This window comes from Grammomys surdaster, unplaced genomic scaffold, assembly GCF_004785775.1.
Source record: "Grammomys surdaster isolate TR1022 unplaced genomic scaffold, NIH_TR_1.0 554, whole genome shotgun sequence".
NCBI classification, from domain to species: Eukaryota; Metazoa; Chordata; class Mammalia; order Rodentia; family Muridae; genus Grammomys; species Grammomys surdaster.
In genome coordinates this window covers 351908-370749 of record NW_021604973.1, presented here as the reverse complement: position 1 = coordinate 370749, position 18842 = coordinate 351908, and the positions used below count along the sequence as shown (strand labels likewise).

General features: G+C 47.5%; 1 protein-coding gene across 2 annotated transcripts in view; it reads left to right on the top strand.

Moving 5' to 3' along the window:
- The window catches only part of Olfml2b (olfactomedin like 2B), a 34909-nt gene extending 26938 nt beyond the window's left edge, over nucleotides 1-7971 (top strand). For both annotated transcript variants that reach the window (XM_028781836.1, XM_028781835.1), the window contains exons 7-8: nucleotides 6212-6388; nucleotides 6900-7971. In XM_028781836.1, coding sequence (XP_028637669.1) covers nucleotides 6212-6388; nucleotides 6900-7501 — 779 coding nt within the window. In that variant the 3' untranslated portion in view covers nucleotides 7502-7971. The remainder of the gene's footprint in view (nucleotides 1-6211; nucleotides 6389-6899) is intronic.
- Nucleotides 7972-18842: the final 10871 nt, after the last annotated feature.

Here is an 18842-nt window from a genome sequence, read left to right as displayed (position 1 = left end):
TCTCCCCCACAGAGCACACAGCCTGAGAAAACCCAGGGCTTGGCCAACCACTCTGGCCAGGCCTGCCTGCCTTAGGTCAGGGAGGCTTCTCCAGGGACACCCAAGGAGAAGGATGCTGATGTGGGCTGGTACTGTGCTTTCCAGAGCCTCCATGGCTCTAAGACTCTTCCTACAGGACAGACAGCTCCCTGCAACAGGCTACAAAGTCTAATAACTCCTGTAACCCAGCCCTCAGCTCACAGGGAATCTGGCTGTCTCTTGAAACGGGTCCCAGAAATGAGTCTATAAAGTGGAATTGCTCCCTTCGGTGTATACAGACCAAAGTCTGAGGCCCTCACGGAGGATAGGTTTTTTTATACATCAAACTACACCCCTTGGTGCCAGGGCATGAGGTTCCAGACTGAGGGAGTCACGATCATTCCCTCAGTGGGGCTGACCATGGGAGGGGTCCAGCAGCCAGGGTGACAAACTTGCCTGGAGGCAGAGCAAGCATTAAATACACATGGCTACTTCTGCTGTGGGGCTCTCTATCCAAAGGCAGCCATGGATTGCAGGGTCACAGTATAGAGAGGAACCCCGCCGCCGCAGCGGTTGTCACCTCTGCCTAAGATCCAGTCTTGGCAGAGGAGGGAAAGCAGCCTGGAAGTTCTGACACAGACTGGCGTAGGAAAAATTGTTACACATCCATATTAGCTATCTTGCTGTCGCTGTGATAAGACACAGACCCAAAGCCACTTAAGAAAAAGTTTATTTTGGCTTGCAGTTCCAGAGGGCTAGAGTCTATAGTGGCTCGGAAGACACAGTAGCAGGCAGCAGGAGCAGGGAGCTGGCTGGTCACATTTTCTATCCATACACAGGAAGGAGAGAGACTTAACAGGAAGCAGGGTGATTCTCAAAGCCTGCTGCCAGTGACATACTTCTTCCAGCAAGTGTGAACCTCGAAAAGGTTCCCATAACTTTTGCAAATGATACATGTGTCCATGGGGGAGGAGTATTTTTTTCACTCAAACCACCGTACCTTAAGAATTTCAGAATGGCAGCTTCAGACCATTAACATGAACAGACTCTCTGAATAAGGGCCCTATATTACCCCACAGGTCATAGGTTTGTCAAGCCATCCCTAGGCATGGCCCCCATGAGGTTATCTGGCACGGATAGCTAAAAATGGGTGAGAGGTCTGGAGCTGGCCATCTTAGGGCTGAGGTCACTCTGTGGTGTGTTTCTGCATGTGTGTTCTTACATTTGAATGCCTTTGGGTCAGTTGCTCTTCAGTGCCCCCATGTCTGTGGCAGCCTGTTTGTCACATGTTCAACCCGAAGGCTCATTTGCCTCTCAGAAGCAGTTGGATGAAGACTTCTGAATAGAGAGAGATGGCGGGAAATAAGAGCGGTGATGCTGGCGGGGCTGAGATGCTAGGATGGGGACTTGGGGCTTCACATGGTACCTAGAGAGGACAAGTTCCTAAGGGCTTCAGCAGATGTATGGTGTGGGAAGGCAGCTCTTATGGTCCTCAGTAGACAGGCCAGAAGGAGGCAGGGGTGAATCCGCAAGAGAAAAACTGGTATCACTTGCGTGAGCCAGACCAGCAGCAGTGAGGTCTAAACTAAGTCTGTGGAGGGGAAGGGCTAAGGGGTGAGAAGGATGGAGAGCAGATGCACTCAGAGACCACTTGAAGAAGCATGGGAGGAGACAGAGGTCTCAGGATAACCCGAGCCTCTGGCTTGGTTAGTTGATTACGTGCTATGTCAGGAGATACAGATGCCAGATTCGCAGGATGTAAACGGAAGCAAGTGAATGCCCTTGTTAATAACCAGATTTGAGGAAGCAGAAGGACGCTCAGGGACAGATGTCAGGTAGGCCACTGGATGCACAGAGTGGACTGTGACTCTTTAGGAAGAGCTGAGAGCAAAGAAAGCAACTGGGAAGGAAGTGTGCGCTAAGAAGGTACATGTGGGGATGGGGTGGGAACTCTGAGACAGTGGTCAGTGGAAGCCAGGGAGGGAGGCCATCCCTCCTGAGGTGGGTGGGAGCGCTACAGATGGTCCTCAGTGGCTGACCTAAACAGAAGCTTAGACAGAATAGGAGGATGCCAGTGTCCCTGAGAGGCAGTGGCAAGCATGTAAAGCAGCAGGTAGTGAAAGAACATGTAGGCACAGTGAAGAGAACACCCTGTGGGATGGAGTATCTCACAGAGCGCCACTTGGCAAGCTGACAGTGGGGCAGGGGGCATACATTTGCTGCTATGTTTGTGTAAGGTATGACATGCAAGCAGGTGTATATACTGAGGTGGGGGATCCTTTCTTTCAGGTCCTGAAAAGCTTTATAGCAAAGGCTCTCCACCTTGAAGGATTGTTGATGAGCAAATTTAGAACAGGAAGTGCTCAGTGGACATTAGTGTCTGCCAACATCATCTATGGTAGCCCTGCTCCCGGGAGACCAAGAGGGGCACAGACAGATCTCTCCTCCCCAAGGTTCTGTGAACCTCCCTCTATCGCTCACCTTCTTTCTAAGGCAATGGTCTGTGCCTATGCGTGGGAGCTTTGAAACTATATCAGTTGCTTTGCTGTTACAAAATACCTGACCAGAAGCAAACTTAAGGAAAGAAGAGTTTATTCTGGCTCACATTTGAGGGTACAGTCCATCGTGGAGTGGCAGGGAGCAGTGAGGGCAGGCACTGTGAAGCAGCTGATCACATCCTGTCTACAGTCAGAAAGAAGAGGGTGAGGCACACTGATGTTTAACTCACGCTTTCCTTTCATTTGGCCCAGGATTCTTGCCTGTGGAATGATGCTGTCCACAGCTAAGGCAGTCTTCCCATAATCCCTCAGAGACTTGCCCAAAGCTTGTCTCCTTCATGATTCTACATCCCATTAAGCTGATCATTTTAACCATCACAAGAACCATCCCAGGTTCATCTGAGCGTGGGGACATATTTGGGCTCCACAGTCTGCTAACGCTCCTGGATGTCTTCAAGTGTACTGAAGGCACACACATCAGTCCTGTCTTCCTGCATGGACTTGTCCATTCTGTACACTTTTTTGTACCTCGGTGGCATGTCAAAATTTGTCCTGAGGATCCAGGTATCAGCACTGCACAGTTGTAAGCTGGGACTCTCTTGCTGCAGAGGCAGGGACACCTCTCCCTTGCTCTAGAAACTGGTCTCATCTGTATTCACCCCCACTCAGACAGACTGCCACAGGCCTACTGGCTGAAAACAATAGACATTTATTCTCTAGCAGTCCTATAAGCTAGAAGTCTCAAATTAGTTTTATAGGGCTAAATCGTTGGTGTCAGAAGTCTAGTTCCTTCCAAAGACTCCAGGGGAGAGGAACCCATGCCTCATTTTTCCAAAGTCCACTCACCGCCAGCATTCTGTGGCCAGCGGCCATATCAGGCAAGTCTTTGCTTCCGTCATTACAACGCCTCCTCCTCTTTGTAGACCATTTCCCTGCCTTGCTGGTATGTGGATGACATTTAGAACTCAGATAATTTAGGCTAGTCTCAAGATTCTTGACCCAACACATAACATCGTTTGTGCCATAAAGGTCACTTTAGTGAGTCCAGAGGGTTAGAGCCTGGGTATCCTTGAGGGCCTGTCTTAGTGTATTTTCCTGTTGCTGTGACAAAATACTCTAACAAAACAACTCAATGGAAAGAGGGTTTATTTTAATGTATGGTTCAAGGTACTTTTTATGGAAGAGAAATCAAGGCAGTGAGAGTGCAGTGCAGCTGATCTTAACACATCCACAGTCAGAAAGCTTGGGTAATGGCTATGTGGTACCGCATTGCCAGCTGTGTATGGGGGTCATCCCTCATCAACACAATCGTGATAATCCCCCATAGGAACACCCAGAGGCCCATCTCCCAAACAATTCCATACTCTGCCAAGTTGACAGTTAACACTGTTGATCACAGAGCAGCCACTCAGATCACCCTCTATTGTCAGGGTGATTTCTCCAGGTGCATTGTGAAGATGTTATGGTCCAATGTCATTATGTGGGCAACAGACCAAGTTGGAGTTAGTGGTGGGACCAAAATGGAGACCAAGCCATTGGCTCTAAGCCCATGTATACTGATAGTCCAACATCAAGGTCCTGCCACTGAGCACCTCAGGGCTGAGATTGGAGCCTATAGGGGTTTGGATATCTCCCAGGCTGTCCAGGAAATAAAGAATTGATTTTGGCTTCCAGAGCCATTGGCACCTTAGTGTATAGTAAAAGATGGGCAGCTGGGCTTCAAGGCATGGGTGGTAGAGAGTTGGTGTCCTTGTTGGACTTTGTACTTAAAAGAAGGTTGCCTGGGGATGGCACGAGAGGGCTCACCTCAGTGTGTATGGGGAGGGGGGAGTGTGACTTCTCCACTGGCAGTCAAGGTCCCTCTTAGCGCCAGGAACTGAGATTATTTTCCATCTCACTGTTGCCAGGCTCAGCTGGAGACTTCTGTTTTATTGTCTTGAACAAATGAGCTCAGACTTGAGGGAATGAGGCACTGGTGGGTGGTTTCTGTTGTTTGTCAAATGGAGTCTCTCCCCACTCTGTCAGCATAGAACCCCATCAACCCCACACAGAGCTGCCTAAAGCCAGCCATCTGCACCTAACCGTGAAGCCTGCCTGGAAAACACTGCTCAGCCCAGTTCTACCCCATGTCTATGCCAGAGCCAGGCTCAAGGCACAGTTGCCCTTTCCTGCGCTGTCAGCAGTAGAGCTTGGGTCCCTCCTGCCTCCGATCCATCCACTGATCGCTGGAACACAGATTTCAGGCTGAAAGTGTTTGGATGTGGAGTCACCTGGAGATTAGAAACTAATCCCTCTCACCCTTCTTCTCCATGGCCTGCTGGTCTTGGTGGCAGGTGGGACGGTGTTTGCTGGTACCTGTGGTCAGAAGGCCCTGAGGAATCTCTGGGGACAAGGGGCATCTGGTTCTCCAGTTCTCCTTGTTCACCAGAGCCCACTAATACAGGCACACAAGCGTGCGCACTTGAGGACTCGCATGTGACTTCAGTCCCCTCCAAGCCCATATTTAGTAATGCCACATAGCAAGCATTTCAGTTTAGCCTAGATTACAATCCTAAATAGTTCTAGTGGCCCAGGAGGGTCTTTCCTGGGTACCAGGCCATTCCAAAGAGCCACTCGGAAGAGAACTGCTAGATTCTTGCTCCACTAAGGAAGACTGGAACTTTAAAAGAGGCCCTACATCTAGAGTGAGTAGTGGGTACCCTGCCCCTTCAGCCTCCCCAGCAGGATTGACAGACAGCCTGTCCTGGTAGGAACAGATAGAACACAGACTTGTAACAGCTCCCTAGGGACACAAATGCCCGCCATCCAGTCAGAGCTGCTCCAGGCTGGTGGGGTACAGCTGTGTGCTCCTGGCTGTCACTGTCAGAGTTTTTTTCTGCAGACACTTCTCTCTGTTCCCAATCCCCACACCCAAGTATCAGACCATCTGCTGGTGCCTGTGGTGTACCATATACTTTGTCCTGTGTTCTGAGAATGCAGGGACAGCCACAGCCTTTGCTTCCTTGGTGCTTGTGCTCTTACTAGAGTAGATGTGGGAGAGACAGACACACAAACAGAAACAGAGACAGACAGACAGACAGAGACAGAGAGGCATGAGAGAGAGAGAGAGAGAGAGAGAGAGAGAGAGAGAGAGAGAGAGAGAGAGAGAGAGAAACAGAGACAGAAAGACAGAGAGACAGAGAGAGGACAGAGTCACATCCTGGTCTGGTGACTAGCAGTGAGTGCTTGCCTAGTGTGCATGAAGCCCTGAGTCCAATCCCCAGTAACACAAACACACACACACACACACACACACACACACACACACACACACACACACGAGGGGAAGCATGCCCTATAATAGAGGTATGTCCATGGTAGTGTGGTAGCAGAATTCAACAGAACAAGACAGAGTGACATTCTGGGAGATGGTATGGCACCCAAAAATGACTTTGGATCTTTGCCTATTAAAGGGTAGGATCAAAGAGATGGAGGTAGGGTGGCACCACAGTGGCCCGCCATGTTGACTCTGGGCAATTCTGTGGAAGGAGACTACTCAATGCGTGTAGCATTGGATGATGCTGGGATGCCAGGGGTCAGGTTACACAGAGCTGCTAAATGCTGCCAAGACTTCAACTGGAGGGGCCAGGAGAAACTTAAGTAAAGAGGGCACCATTAGATCACCCCAACCCTTCCATGTCTCTCTTTTCCATTAGGAAGGTGCAAAGACACCCTCTCTACAATCACGGGGCCAACTACCCAGAACACATACGGACGGAATGAAGGGGCCTGGATGAAGGACCCCCTAGCCAAGGATGACCGGATTTATGTAACCAACTATTACTATGGCAACACGCTGGTCGAGTTCCGAAATCTGGAGAACTTCAAACAAGGTTTGTGAGTCAGCTCTGATGTGGCAGTGTCTGTCAACAGTGGCTCATTGCCCTCTGCTGATTAAGGCACAGTGGTGCTACATGAGAAACAGGACACCCTCTATGGATTGCAAAAGGTCATTCCCCGGAAGGGTAGTCACCTCTATCACTCTCTCTCCCACTCTGTGCTCTCTAGGCTCTGTTCCAGCTCCTGGGATACAGCTGACCTTGACCCGGTTTAGAAAAACAGCTAAACATCCTTCTTTCCCCATGGCCCTCAACAGTTTACAAATCGCAGTCAGATAGATGAGTGTGGGGCCCCTTGGAGCACTCAGGATCCAAGCGAAGCAAGTGAGATAGCTCTTGCTGTTTTACAGCCAAGGATGCTGGGTGTGAAACGCTAAGCAATATGGCGTAGAACACTAGAAAGTAGTAGAGCCAAGATGCTATCCCAGGTGTGCAGACCCTAGTCAGTAGCTGGTTCCGTCACAGCGGTGCCACCCTGAAGCTTCCCACCTTCTTGCCACCACAGGTCGCTGGAGCAATTCCTACAAACTTCCATACAGCTGGATCGGCACGGGTCACGTGGTGTACAACGGCGCCTTCTACTATAACCGGGCCTTCACCCGAAACATCATTAAGTATGACCTGAAGCAGCGCTATGTGGCTGCCTGGGCCATGCTCCACGATGTGGCCTATGAGGAGACCACACCCTGGCGGTGGCAGGGCCACTCGGACGTGGACTTTGCTGTGGATGAGAATGGCCTATGGCTTATCTACCCGGCTCTGGATGATGAAGGCTTCAGCCAGGAGGTCATTGTCCTGAGCAAGCTAAATGCCGTGGACCTGAGCACGCAGAAGGAGACCACGTGGCGCACTGGGCTCCGGAGAAATTTCTATGGCAACTGCTTTGTCATCTGCGGGGTATTATATGCTGTGGACAGCTATAACCAGAGGAACGCCAACATCTCCTATGCCTTTGACACGCACACCAACACACAAATTGTCCCTAGGCTACTGTTCGAGAATGAGTATTCCTACACCACCCAGATAGACTACAACCCCAAGGACCGCCTCCTCTATGCCTGGGACAATGGCCACCAGGTCACCTACCATGTCATCTTTGCCTACTGACACACCTGACCCTGCAAAAAGAAAGCGCAGAGGGGCCGCTAGCACCTTGTGTGTGTCTGTGTGCATGTCTGTGTGTGAGATTGTGCAGGTGGGTGTGTGTTGTTTTAAAATATATTATTTTGTATAATATTACAAATGTAAAATGACAGTTTGGGTCTATTTTTTTTATATGGATTGTAGATCAATCCATGTGTGTATGTGCTGGTCTCATCCTTCACAATTTATTTTTGTGCAAATGAACTTCTCCTTCTGACCAGTAACTACCTTCTTTCGTGCTCTGAACCTCTGGCTCCTGAGCTGAAGGGTTAGAAGGTTTCTTCCCCCAGGTCTTGCAGCCAGGAGCAAGAGTGTGGGGCTCAGGAAAGAAGTGCTAAGTGGCGGCAAAGTTTTTATGTATTAGAGAAGTTCTTAAAACTCAGAAAAAAATAACTTTTTGTTTTGTTTAAATAAAGGAGATATTTTAAAATCCTTTCCTGGGTCATTTTTGTTTCATGGGGATGCATTTAACTAGGTGTTAGCTTTCTGCTCCTGAAAGAAGACTGAGTGTTCTTCAGAAGCATTCTTTCAGAGGTGGTGTGCACCTGAAATCTTAGAAACATTGAAATGCAAGACACTCCCTCTCCCCTCCTTAGGGTGATGTTGGTGGTGTATGTTCTTTCCTTTCTTCTCTTCTCCCCTGCCCTCTCCTTTTCCTTCCCTACTCCTCCTTTCTACCATTTGATAGCCTCATACAATCCTTTGTCTCATCCTCTGAGCTCCAGGCACAAAGTACCACACACAATGCCGTTAGGTCTTTTCTTTCAGAAACAAGGTTCCCTAAAGGGTGGAGAAGACTTGCAGCCCTTCCTAGTTCAGATGGAGCCCTGTGTGGCCCCTGCAGTGCACAGTGTAATTCTCTGCCCAGTGCACAGGCAGAAGACAGAACACCCAGAGAAACGTGGGTGATGGTGTGGGAGGAGGCAGAATCTGGTTATGAGGTGGGGAGGTGATGTCATGTCCATCCCATTCTCTTTGGAGAGCTGCAACTGCTCTTCTGTCCTTGTGGACCTCAGCCTCCTACCCATGCCCAACTGTCACTGCCCATGTGTTTGTCCTGGGTGGCTTCCCAGCCCCACCCCTCCACTCCCAGACCTGCTAGCTTCCTGCACTCGACACTTTTTCAGATAACAGGTAGTCAAGTCTTTCACAGAAGATGCAAGAGCTGTTTGGATTGGTAGGAGCAGAGGGGCTTGAGAGAGGCCTGTCTTCCTGCCCCTCTAGTCAGATAACCTATCAGGAAGTTCTCACCGCATGCAGACCAAGGGAAGGCCTTGAGGAGCAGCCCTCTAAGGAATCCAGCCCATTGCATGGGGTGAACTAATTGCCTTGGACCAAACAGCCTATTCACACAGTCTAGTGCCTTCCACCAGCTAGAAAGAGGAAGCAGAGGAAGGAACAATGACAAGAGAGGAAGAATAGCAGCCTGAGGTTGGGTGGTGGGAAACACTTCCCTTGACTATATTCAGTTGGGATAAAACTTTGAAAACATCAAGACTGAGAGATTGAGAGTCTCAAAAAGAAGTGCTTTCCCTTGTTGCTGCTAGCCACAGGCATAAGGTACAGCCCTCCTCCCTGGGCCATGACCTCATCTGTCAGATGAAGGGGTACTTTGAGCTTCCTATACGCACTGACTGACTATCAGTTCACTTTGTCATCCTGTACATAACATAGGGCACTTGAATTGATGAGAAATATATACTTGTTGTTTGCCTATTAGAATATTTCTAATAGTATCATTCCAAAAGCCGAGGAGACATAGCAACCCCCCACCCATTCTTCTCTTCATCATACACTCATTTAGAAAGCGCTGTGGGGTGGAGGCCAATGGGTATGTGCACATAATAGCTTTGCACTGTGTGTACAGTTGGGCCATACAGTACACCAGCTCAGACTTGAGACCTGTGTGTTACGGGCTGCATTCCTTTTACATATACAAAGTTTTCTGCTCTTACTGAAATATGGTCATTTACAGGAAATAAAACCTTTTGTTATTTTCCTACCATCATTGCCCAGTATGTAAGTGTCAGATTGGTATAGTTTTGGATTAGATTGTATTAGAATGTTTAAGTTCAAAAATTGTAGTTTTGAGTTACTGACTTGAATTTCATTAATAACAAATGAATTTTGGCTTGAGATGAGGTTAGAATTTCCAACTGTTTCTAAAATAACCCTCAATATTCTTCTGCCATTCTGGACTATGTATTTCTGCTAAGCAGTATTCTCAGTAAAAAATGACTATAATATTAAAATGTGAATCAACTTTGAAAACACTGAATGTCTTAGTTAGGGTTTCCATTGCTGTGAAGAGACACCATGACCAAGGCAACTCTTAGAAAGGTAAATGTTTAATTGGGGCTGGCTTACAGGGTCAGAGGTTTAGTTCGATATCCTTATTGTCAGGAAGTACAGCAGCATACAGGCAGACATGGTGTTAGAAGAGGAACTGAGAGTTCTGCATCTTGATCCAAAAATGACCAGAAGAGACTGGCTCTGGCTAGACTTGAGTGAGTGAGTGTGTGTGTGTGTGTGTGTGTGTGTGTGTGTGTGTGTAGGTGTCTAGAGAGAGAGAACTCAAAGCCCACCACCACAGTGACACACCCCCTCCAACAAGGCCACACCTCCTCCAACACGGCCACACCCCCTCCAACAAAACATACCTCCGAATAGCCACTCTCTATGGGTCAAACCACCACACTGAAGATGCTCTACATTGTGAAGTATGCAATATTCAGGCAAGATGTAAATAAACTAGCAATACATCTCATTAGCATGAAAATTGCTTTCATCTTTAATAAATGTTTTATTTCCTGTTGCTGTGATAAAATATCCCGAAAAAAGCAACTTAGGGGAGAAAGGGTTTATTTTAGTTCATAGCTCCAGTTCCAGTTGTCATTTCAAGGAAGCCACAGCAGCAAGAGTCCAAGACAGCTGGTCACATTACATCCATAGTCAAGAAGCAGAGGTGGGATGAATGTGTTCAGGCTAATGTTCAGTTGAGTTCCTACACTCTGAAAGAGTCAGGATCCTCTGTGTAAGGAATGACACCACCCACAATGGACAAGTCTTCCCATCCTTTAACATTATCCCTGCTGGGCCTGAAGTCCTTCTTCTCAGATGATTTTAGATTTTGCCAAGTGGAGAATTAACATTAACCATCTCAAATGGTAAACTGTATGTACAACAAACATTTTAAGACAAACTTATGACTTATTATCAGTACTTTTTAATTTGTATTTTTATTTAATTGTACCTATGTACCCAGGGATGTGTTCAAGTTTCTCAGCTGGAGAAAGTATAAGAAATCCTCCTTTAGAGGAGAGAGAACAGTTCATGGCATGTTCTGTGAGAAGTACATATGAGTAAAACAGAGAAGTGATAGAGATATGAGGGAAGGGAGGGGCTGATGGCACAGGCCAGTGCAAGTCTGCATTCAGTGGGCATCGGGGAAGGAGCAGAGGCTAAGCACGAGGGTCTGTCTGATCATGCAGATGCAGAGGGCAACAGCAGGCAGAGCTTCAGGGAGCAGAAGCACAGACTACCTGTAGCCTGTGCCACTTGGTGAGGCTGGTGGCATTCTGCTGCCACTGCTTGGCCAATGCACAGGACTACCATCAGTTGACTGCATATGCTTCCTTCCCATCTGCTCCTAACATGTAGGGAGGAATGTTGGGTGCAGGAAACTTTCTTCTGGGTCTGTGTCTGAGTACTGGCTCCCTGCTTGGCACTTGTGTGATCTTAGGTAAGTCGTCTCCCAACCACTCTGAGTCTAGTTGTTTCTGAAACATGGACCTGCCTTTGTCTGCAAGGAGGGCTGACTGTGAAGTGTTCGAGGAAGGTAAAGTAAGTGTGTGAGGAACATTAGCCATCAGGCTGGGGGTGGGGCCCAGTGGGAAGCAAGCTTGCCCAGCAGTTATGAAGTCCTGGATTTCATCCCCAGCATAACATAAAAGAGAGCTACCCAAGGCAGTGCACACTTGTAATCCCAGCCCGAGGGGGGTGGGGAGGCAGAAGGACCATGGTCATCTATCCCCGACTCCAAAGCCAGTCTGGGATATATGAGACCCTGCCTTAAAAGCAGCAGCAACAAACACTAGCCATTATTGCCACCTAAAGATAAATTCCTTATCTTGACTTTCCAAGCCAGCGCCTCCTTTGAATTTCCTTGATAGTCTCCTGGTCCCCTGGGATATGAGAAAAAGGCCCTCTTTCTCTTCCTCTCTCCTTGAGTTTCTACAGAGGACAGTAGGCCCTGGGAGATAACTCCTAGCTCCAGTGTGTGGCTGTGTGCTCTTAAACAAGTCACTGAGATTCTTGGAGCCTTACTTTGCTCCTTTTAAAAATATCAGTAATGGGTCTGTCTTAGAGGGTTGTTTGGAGACACAATAAAACAGCATAAGAAAAAAACAAGCATTTAGTAGTTTTTGTTTTTATTATGAAAATAATACCAAAAAGCACTAACTAAGCTGCCAAGATGGCTTGGTGGGTAAAGTAAGTGTACAAGTAGAAGGGCCTGAATTTGGGTTCCCTGAATCCACATAAAAAAAAAAAAAAGACTATGATGCTGTATGCCAGTAGTCCATGGAGGGAGGAGACAGGTGTCCCAGGGACCTGATGGCCAGACCGTCCAGCTGGCTCCATGTTCAGTGAGAGACCCTGACTCAGAAAGGAAGGGAGAGAGTGACTGAGAGGACACCTGATATCAACCTCTGGCATCTATACATGCAGACACACACACACCTGCACACATACGTGCGCACACACAGACACACACACACCCATCCACCACTCTTTCCACATGCACACACACACACACACACACACAGGCATACATACATACATACCCCCACACAGAGAGGCACGTGTACGTATCCCTCCACACACACATCAACCACCACAAAATAGAAAATGTGAGAGTTCCCGTATCCTATGTCCAAGCTATCGCCGTCATTAGTATTTGGTTCTATTTGCTTTGACTTTCCTTTTCTGCTGATATATTCTAAACTGAAGTCAGCTTGACATTTTATGCCAGCATCCTGTAAGGCTGTCTGACTAGAAGGGTGTTTTTCTACATGACTTCCACTTAATAAGTTTAAGGCAGTACTTTGAGATCCTTACCACTGACCCACATTTAATTTCCCAGCGGTCTGAGACATCGTGTACAGTTGGGAAGTTTGGATAATCTGTGTCCACACATTGAACTTAGGGTTTCATAGCTTAAGTCTTTCCTCTCTTACGATTTTTTTTTTTAATTTAGGGCTAATTTTAGATTTCCAGAAAAGTTGCAAAATCAGTAGAGGTTTCCTGCATACCATTTACCCAATTTTCCACAACATTAGCACCTTGCACAGTCCTGACTTCTAACAACTAAGAAGCAGACGGCAAGTTCCCCGGCTTCGTCCTGACCAAGTCTCCTGTAGACAGCTCCTGCCCATCTTCTGTTCTGCCACCATCTTGCTGCAGACAGAGACTGTTGTTTCCTGTGAAAGGCCACTCTCTGCTCACTCACTCCCACCATGTAACTTAACTCTCTCAGCCCTGCCCTCTATCCCAACTGGCCATCTTCCTTTCCTGAACCTGGAAAAATCTAGTGCTATCTCCTCTGCCCCTTCGAATGGTCCACTTGAACAGGATGACTTCATAGCCGGTCACCTCAGGCCCACAGAAAATTCTCACACATTGTTTATCCTTACAAAGTCTGGGAGTGCAGGCTCACCCCAGTTAAGTAATTGTACATGTATATGGTATATATGCATATGATATATACGTATATGATGTATATGATATATACGTATATATACGTATCTGATGTATATGTGGTGTGTAGATGAATGCGTGTGTATGTACTGACAAGTAGTCTGTTGGTCCGCCTTCCCATCTAAGGTTGCCCGAGTGGGTGTCAGTTCCCTGTCCACTGCTGCCCCAAACAACAAGAGCATAAATTAAGTATCCCCAGATGTGTGTTTAAAACCATCCTTCCACAGCCTTGCATGAAGAGGAGGCAGGCCCCACCCAGAAAGACGGACCCAGCAGAGATGTTTCCAAAGGAATCTTCCAAACATTCTCTTGAAACTTCCCCCCAACTCTGAATATTTTTAAAATCTTCACATCAGTATTGAGTTTAAAGGTTTCCAGACCCCTCCCTGCTGAGTTCTGGCTGTGGATCTGCTCAAGCGTGGAGATCCATCCTCTGGAATGTGAGACAAGCTTGGTCAAAACTCCCACCTTCACATCCTATGGTATGTTCCTAGTTCCCTGCAGACAGGACACTTTCCCTGACCCTGTGTCCTGTTTTCCTTGACACTTGGACTGCCTGCAAGGTCTTATCCAAGTGATGTCACACCCCTGACTTAGTTAGGATTTCTATTACTGCAATGAAATACCATGACCAAAAAGCAAGTTGGGGACAAAAGGGTTTATTCAGTTTACACTTCCACACTGCTGTTCATCACCAAAAAGAGTCAGGACTGGAATGCAAGCAGGGCAGGTTACTGGAGGCAGGAGCTGATGCAGAGGCCATGGAGGAGTGCTGCTTACTGGCTTGCTTCCCCTGGCTCATCCAGCCTGCTTTCATGTAGAACCCAGGACCACCAGCCCAGGATTGGAACCACTTGCAGTGAGCTGGGCCCCCCTCCATTAATAATAAATTAAGAAAATGCCTTCCCACCAGATCTTATGGAGACATTTTCTCAACTAAGGTTCCTTCCTTTCAGATAGATACCGGTTTGTGTGTCAAATTGACATAAGCCTCGCCACCATACCCATTCCCCCAGACACAGCAAAGGTAGCCCTAAATAGAGCCCACCGATGACTGCACTCAGTCATGTTTGTGAACAGGTGCTCTCTGCAGGGAGGATTCCCTGAGACTGAGAAGAGGCCCGTGCTTTCATCTGGGACTCCTCTCAGCACTGAGTCTAACTTCTAATGCCTGCACACTACAGATCTGTTTCATAAATGAGGAGTTGATTTGACCACACAATAAGCAACGTCCTATTAGAGACATCACAAAGTGCACCCTGACTTAAGTCACAAGGCGTCCTGTTCGGGTGGTCATCCTCTACTCCTGTCCTCACAGCCGTCCTGCCCACAGGCCTTTCACAGATGCTCCACAGACCAGGCAGGCTATAGTGTGGGCATGAGGAGACTCAGGGAAATTGAGGCTCAAGGAGAGCAGACTCTGGACACTCTGAGAGAAGGCTTCCAGAGGACCTCTGTCATTTATCCCACGTGGTCACAGCCTGGGTGAGGATAACCATCTGCCTCTTCTGGAATTCCAGGGAAACAGCGCTATAATATCCTGAAGTTCAACTAGTGAAATAACGTGCAGGAAATGGGGTCATTTGGGGGTTTTCATTGACCACAGGAAAGCACTATTAGTCAATATTACTTTCTGAAGCTTCTCCCTTGGTTACTTGAAGATGAACTTAGCTTTCCTGATACCCAAATCCTCTTCCCTACATGCCTTGTTAACTCTCATGAAGTCACAAATGGGTATGAATGAAGGGCTGAGGTGTGACTTTCTAAGACACCAACACTGAACCAGTTATTTGCTTTTTGAGGGCATTCTCATATTCTACACAAAGTTTTCTTAGCCTCATATCTTTTAGAAGTCCTTGGTTGTAAGCCACAAAAATAGTTTTGAGCTGTTTTAAGCTAAAAGGAATTTATTGGAAAGATGCAAGCAGTTCACAGTCTCAGGGCCAAATGTGGGCAGTCAGACCATGGGAAGGACAGAGCAGGCCAGCTCTGGACAGCAGAACTCTGTGACTAGTCCCCTGAAGATGATGCTTTCACAGGAGCCTCTGACTGAGACAGCTACAGCTCCTGTGTCCCTATCCGAGATTTACATTTCCCTGAGAGTGTCTGACCATGAGTTTGGGTGCCAGCCCTCCCTCATACCCAGGGTGGGTTTTGACCAACAGTCCACTTTTATCATATCAAGTTAGGAAGGGGTGTTCCTCTAGGAAGAGCTGCAGAGCAGAAACACAAACAAACAAAACAAAATAAAGCAAAACCAGACGTCCACTATAAACATATTTTACAGCAACCTCCATTAATACATTCAAAATCCACCTCAATTTTCCAAAGTCCATTTCATACAAAGTTCCCTTTTCATATTAGCTGTTGGAAATATGAAAAGCTCATCGGAAACATGTGGGATTTTTATGGTGTCCACATTGGCCTTGCCTCTCTGCCAGGTCTATTTTATGTTTTCAGTGTTCCCTTTTCTTTCTGGTTAGCCATTCTGGGGAGTGTGTGCACGTGCGCATGCGTGCGCACATATGCACACATTTCTGGAATAAGTCAGGACATAACTGAGCAGATTATCTAGGACTCCTCAGGAATGTGTGAGGCTGTAGCTTGCCTGCACTGAGGGTTTTCCCATTAGAAGTCTGAAAACCAATGGTTCTGGAGATGGATGTCATGGCACAGTGTCCCTGTGGTGCTCCATTTTAGTGCTTTCCCGGAGTCAGTAGATACAAACAAGTGTCATTTGTTTGCTACATAGCACTCCTATGTTTGGGGACCACAGTGTGATACACAGATACACAGATACACAGTGTAATACAGGCCAGGACAACAAGAGAGTAAGCAGGGAAGAGCACAGGAACAAAGGCTAGTTGGCAGAGGTAATGTGGGACAGGGCCCCAGTCCGGGGTTACTTTCCAAGTGACCTCAGCTGAGCTCGCTTTCTGGAGGAGATGGCCTGGCCTGGAAGCACCAAGGAAAATCTGGCAGAGCCTGGGAGAGTCAAAACACAGCCAACAGCCCCAAGAGCCAAGAATGGGCCAGAGAACTCTGGTGAACTTCCCAGAGTCCCATAGCAACCAGATCTTGAGTGGAGAGGCAAGGCTGAGGTTGGGGGAGAAAGATGTGAGGTCTGCCTGCTGCTCTCTAAAAAACCCCAGCTCCACCCTCCAAACTCTGATAAGCTGGCATTTCGCCCGTGAGCCCATGGCTGGGAGAGACCTGGGAGTGCTATGCTCCTCACATTGGTGCTGGTTGCAGAGGTCAGGCCTCCACCCACTCTGCCTGGCTCAAACAGAGGTCAGCAGTCAGGAGGATACAACACAAAGCCCACCAGTTTCCAGGGAGGAGTGGCTATGCTCTTAGTTACCAGGGCAGGAGATGCGAGATCTGTGATGACCGTCTACATGCCCAGGCTCCCTCAGAAGCTCCCCTTTCACTTCTCTCTGCTCACTCCTCTTGCATGTGGTCCCATATGGCTCAAGGAGCCTCTTCCATCTCTCTAAGCTTGAGTGTCCACAATTCTGCTCCAGTTTCTAGCTCAAACTACACAACTGGCCAAATGCTTCTGTTCATGCTGAGTACATGGACTTGACCACATCCACCCCTCTTCTCGTTAGCCATGGGCTAGGAGAAAGTCTTTATGAATTCCTCTAGGATCATAGAGGGGCTCAATAAATATTAATTCTATTGAGTCATCGGCACTGGTCTTTCTCTTTAGTTGAAAGGTCACTGAAAGAGCCCTCAAAGCTTTCTTGGGTGCAGATGGGAAGGAATTCCCGTACCCCAGGGCCATAGGCTCAATAGTCTGAGAAGAAGAGGTGTGTTTGGACCATTGGTGAAAAGCAGTTATATTAGTCAGAGTTCTCCAGAGGAACATAACTTACAGAATGGGGATTTATTACAGGCTGTGGTCCAGCTAGTCTACCAGTGGCTGTTTACCAATAGAAGATTAAGTCTATGAGGCTGGATGTCTCAGATGATCTTCAGTATACACCAGAATCCTGAAGAAGTAGGCTTTAATGCCAGTGAAGGAATGGACTCTTGTTACTGAGAATGAGAGCAAGCTGACAAAAGAGAGACAGCTTCCTTCTTCCATGTCCTTTATATAGGCTGCCAGCAGAAAGTATGGCCCAGATTAATGACGGTTCTTCCCTCATCAAAAGACCTGGATTAAAGATGTATCTTCCCACCTCAAAGATTTATCTTAGAATTTATCTTTAAATTATATATATATATATATTTTATATTATATATTATATATTATATATTATATATTATATATTATACATATAATTATATATATAGATTATCTTAGAAATGGGACTTTCCTCTTTAAATTATATATATAAAGAATAGCCACCACGGCAGCGCTCTGAGCTTTTCGAAGAGCTCATTTTTTGCGAGCTGACTTCTACGCATTCTCTCCTGGGCCCCTTGAACATGACTCTTGAAACAAAGCTAAGTTCAAGGAGCCGCCTAAACCCTTCATGATTGCTCAAGAGCAGTTTAGCACTGAGGTGACACCATCAGCTTACCTATTAGCCAGTTTGACTCTTCTCTGAGCACCCCAGACCTTTGGCCGTGAGGCTGCCCTGGCCCCTGTGAGAGCTTCTTTGCCTTTGCTCAACTTTCCTTTCCAGTCAACATGGCTGAATTCTCCCCTTTCCACAGGCCTCATTCAAACCTCCCTCCCACAAGGCCCTCATCTTCCCCTGTGGTCGCCAAACCTGTTCACCTGTGTCTTAGCACATGTCCTCTCAGGCCACGTCAGGGCCTCTCATTCCCACATGGTTTCCTCCTTAGCTTGGTTGTCTCTGGAGAATATTTCTTGTTCCTGTCAGAACTCAACAAGGACAGTAGTGGACTGATGTCCTGGCTCTGGTTCTACTCACACAATAGGACCTTTGCATTTTAAAAAATATACTTATTCATTTATGTATGGGCACATGTGCTATGATGCACAGACATGGAGGTCAGAGGACAATTTTGTGAGAGTTGTTTCTCTCCTTCCTTCCACCGTAAGGATCCCAGGGACTGATTTCAGATCTGCAGGCTGGTGGCCACACCATCTCATGCTCTCAATAGCCCCTGATGCCTTCCAGGGTCCAATGGCCTCTGGGTTACTCTGCCCTTCTAGGCCTTTTCACTGGCAGGGGAATTCTTGTCTGCCTCCATAAACCCATGATGACTTCTTCACCTCACAATGGTCACTTCTGTTATGGAGGGGCCGCTTTCTTCCATGATGCACTTGTAGAACAGGAAGGGCCTTCACAGGGGTGCCCTTTTGGCCACGACATTCCTGCAGGATAAACCATCCTGCCCTTGGTAGCTCTGCTAGAGACAAGTGCTTGACTCCAAGGGGCCAATGCCTTTATTTCTTTCCTGTCACTTAAATCTCAGAGCAAGTAACTGCTTATGGCTCCTCCCCCCCAAACCCCCAGGCCTTGCTGCCTTTTGAACTCTGAGGAAGCTGGTCTACCGTTTGTTTCTCTGTGATACCCAGCCCAGTGCTCATGCTAAATTGGAGGCTACGCAGAAAGCTGGGAAGCCTGCC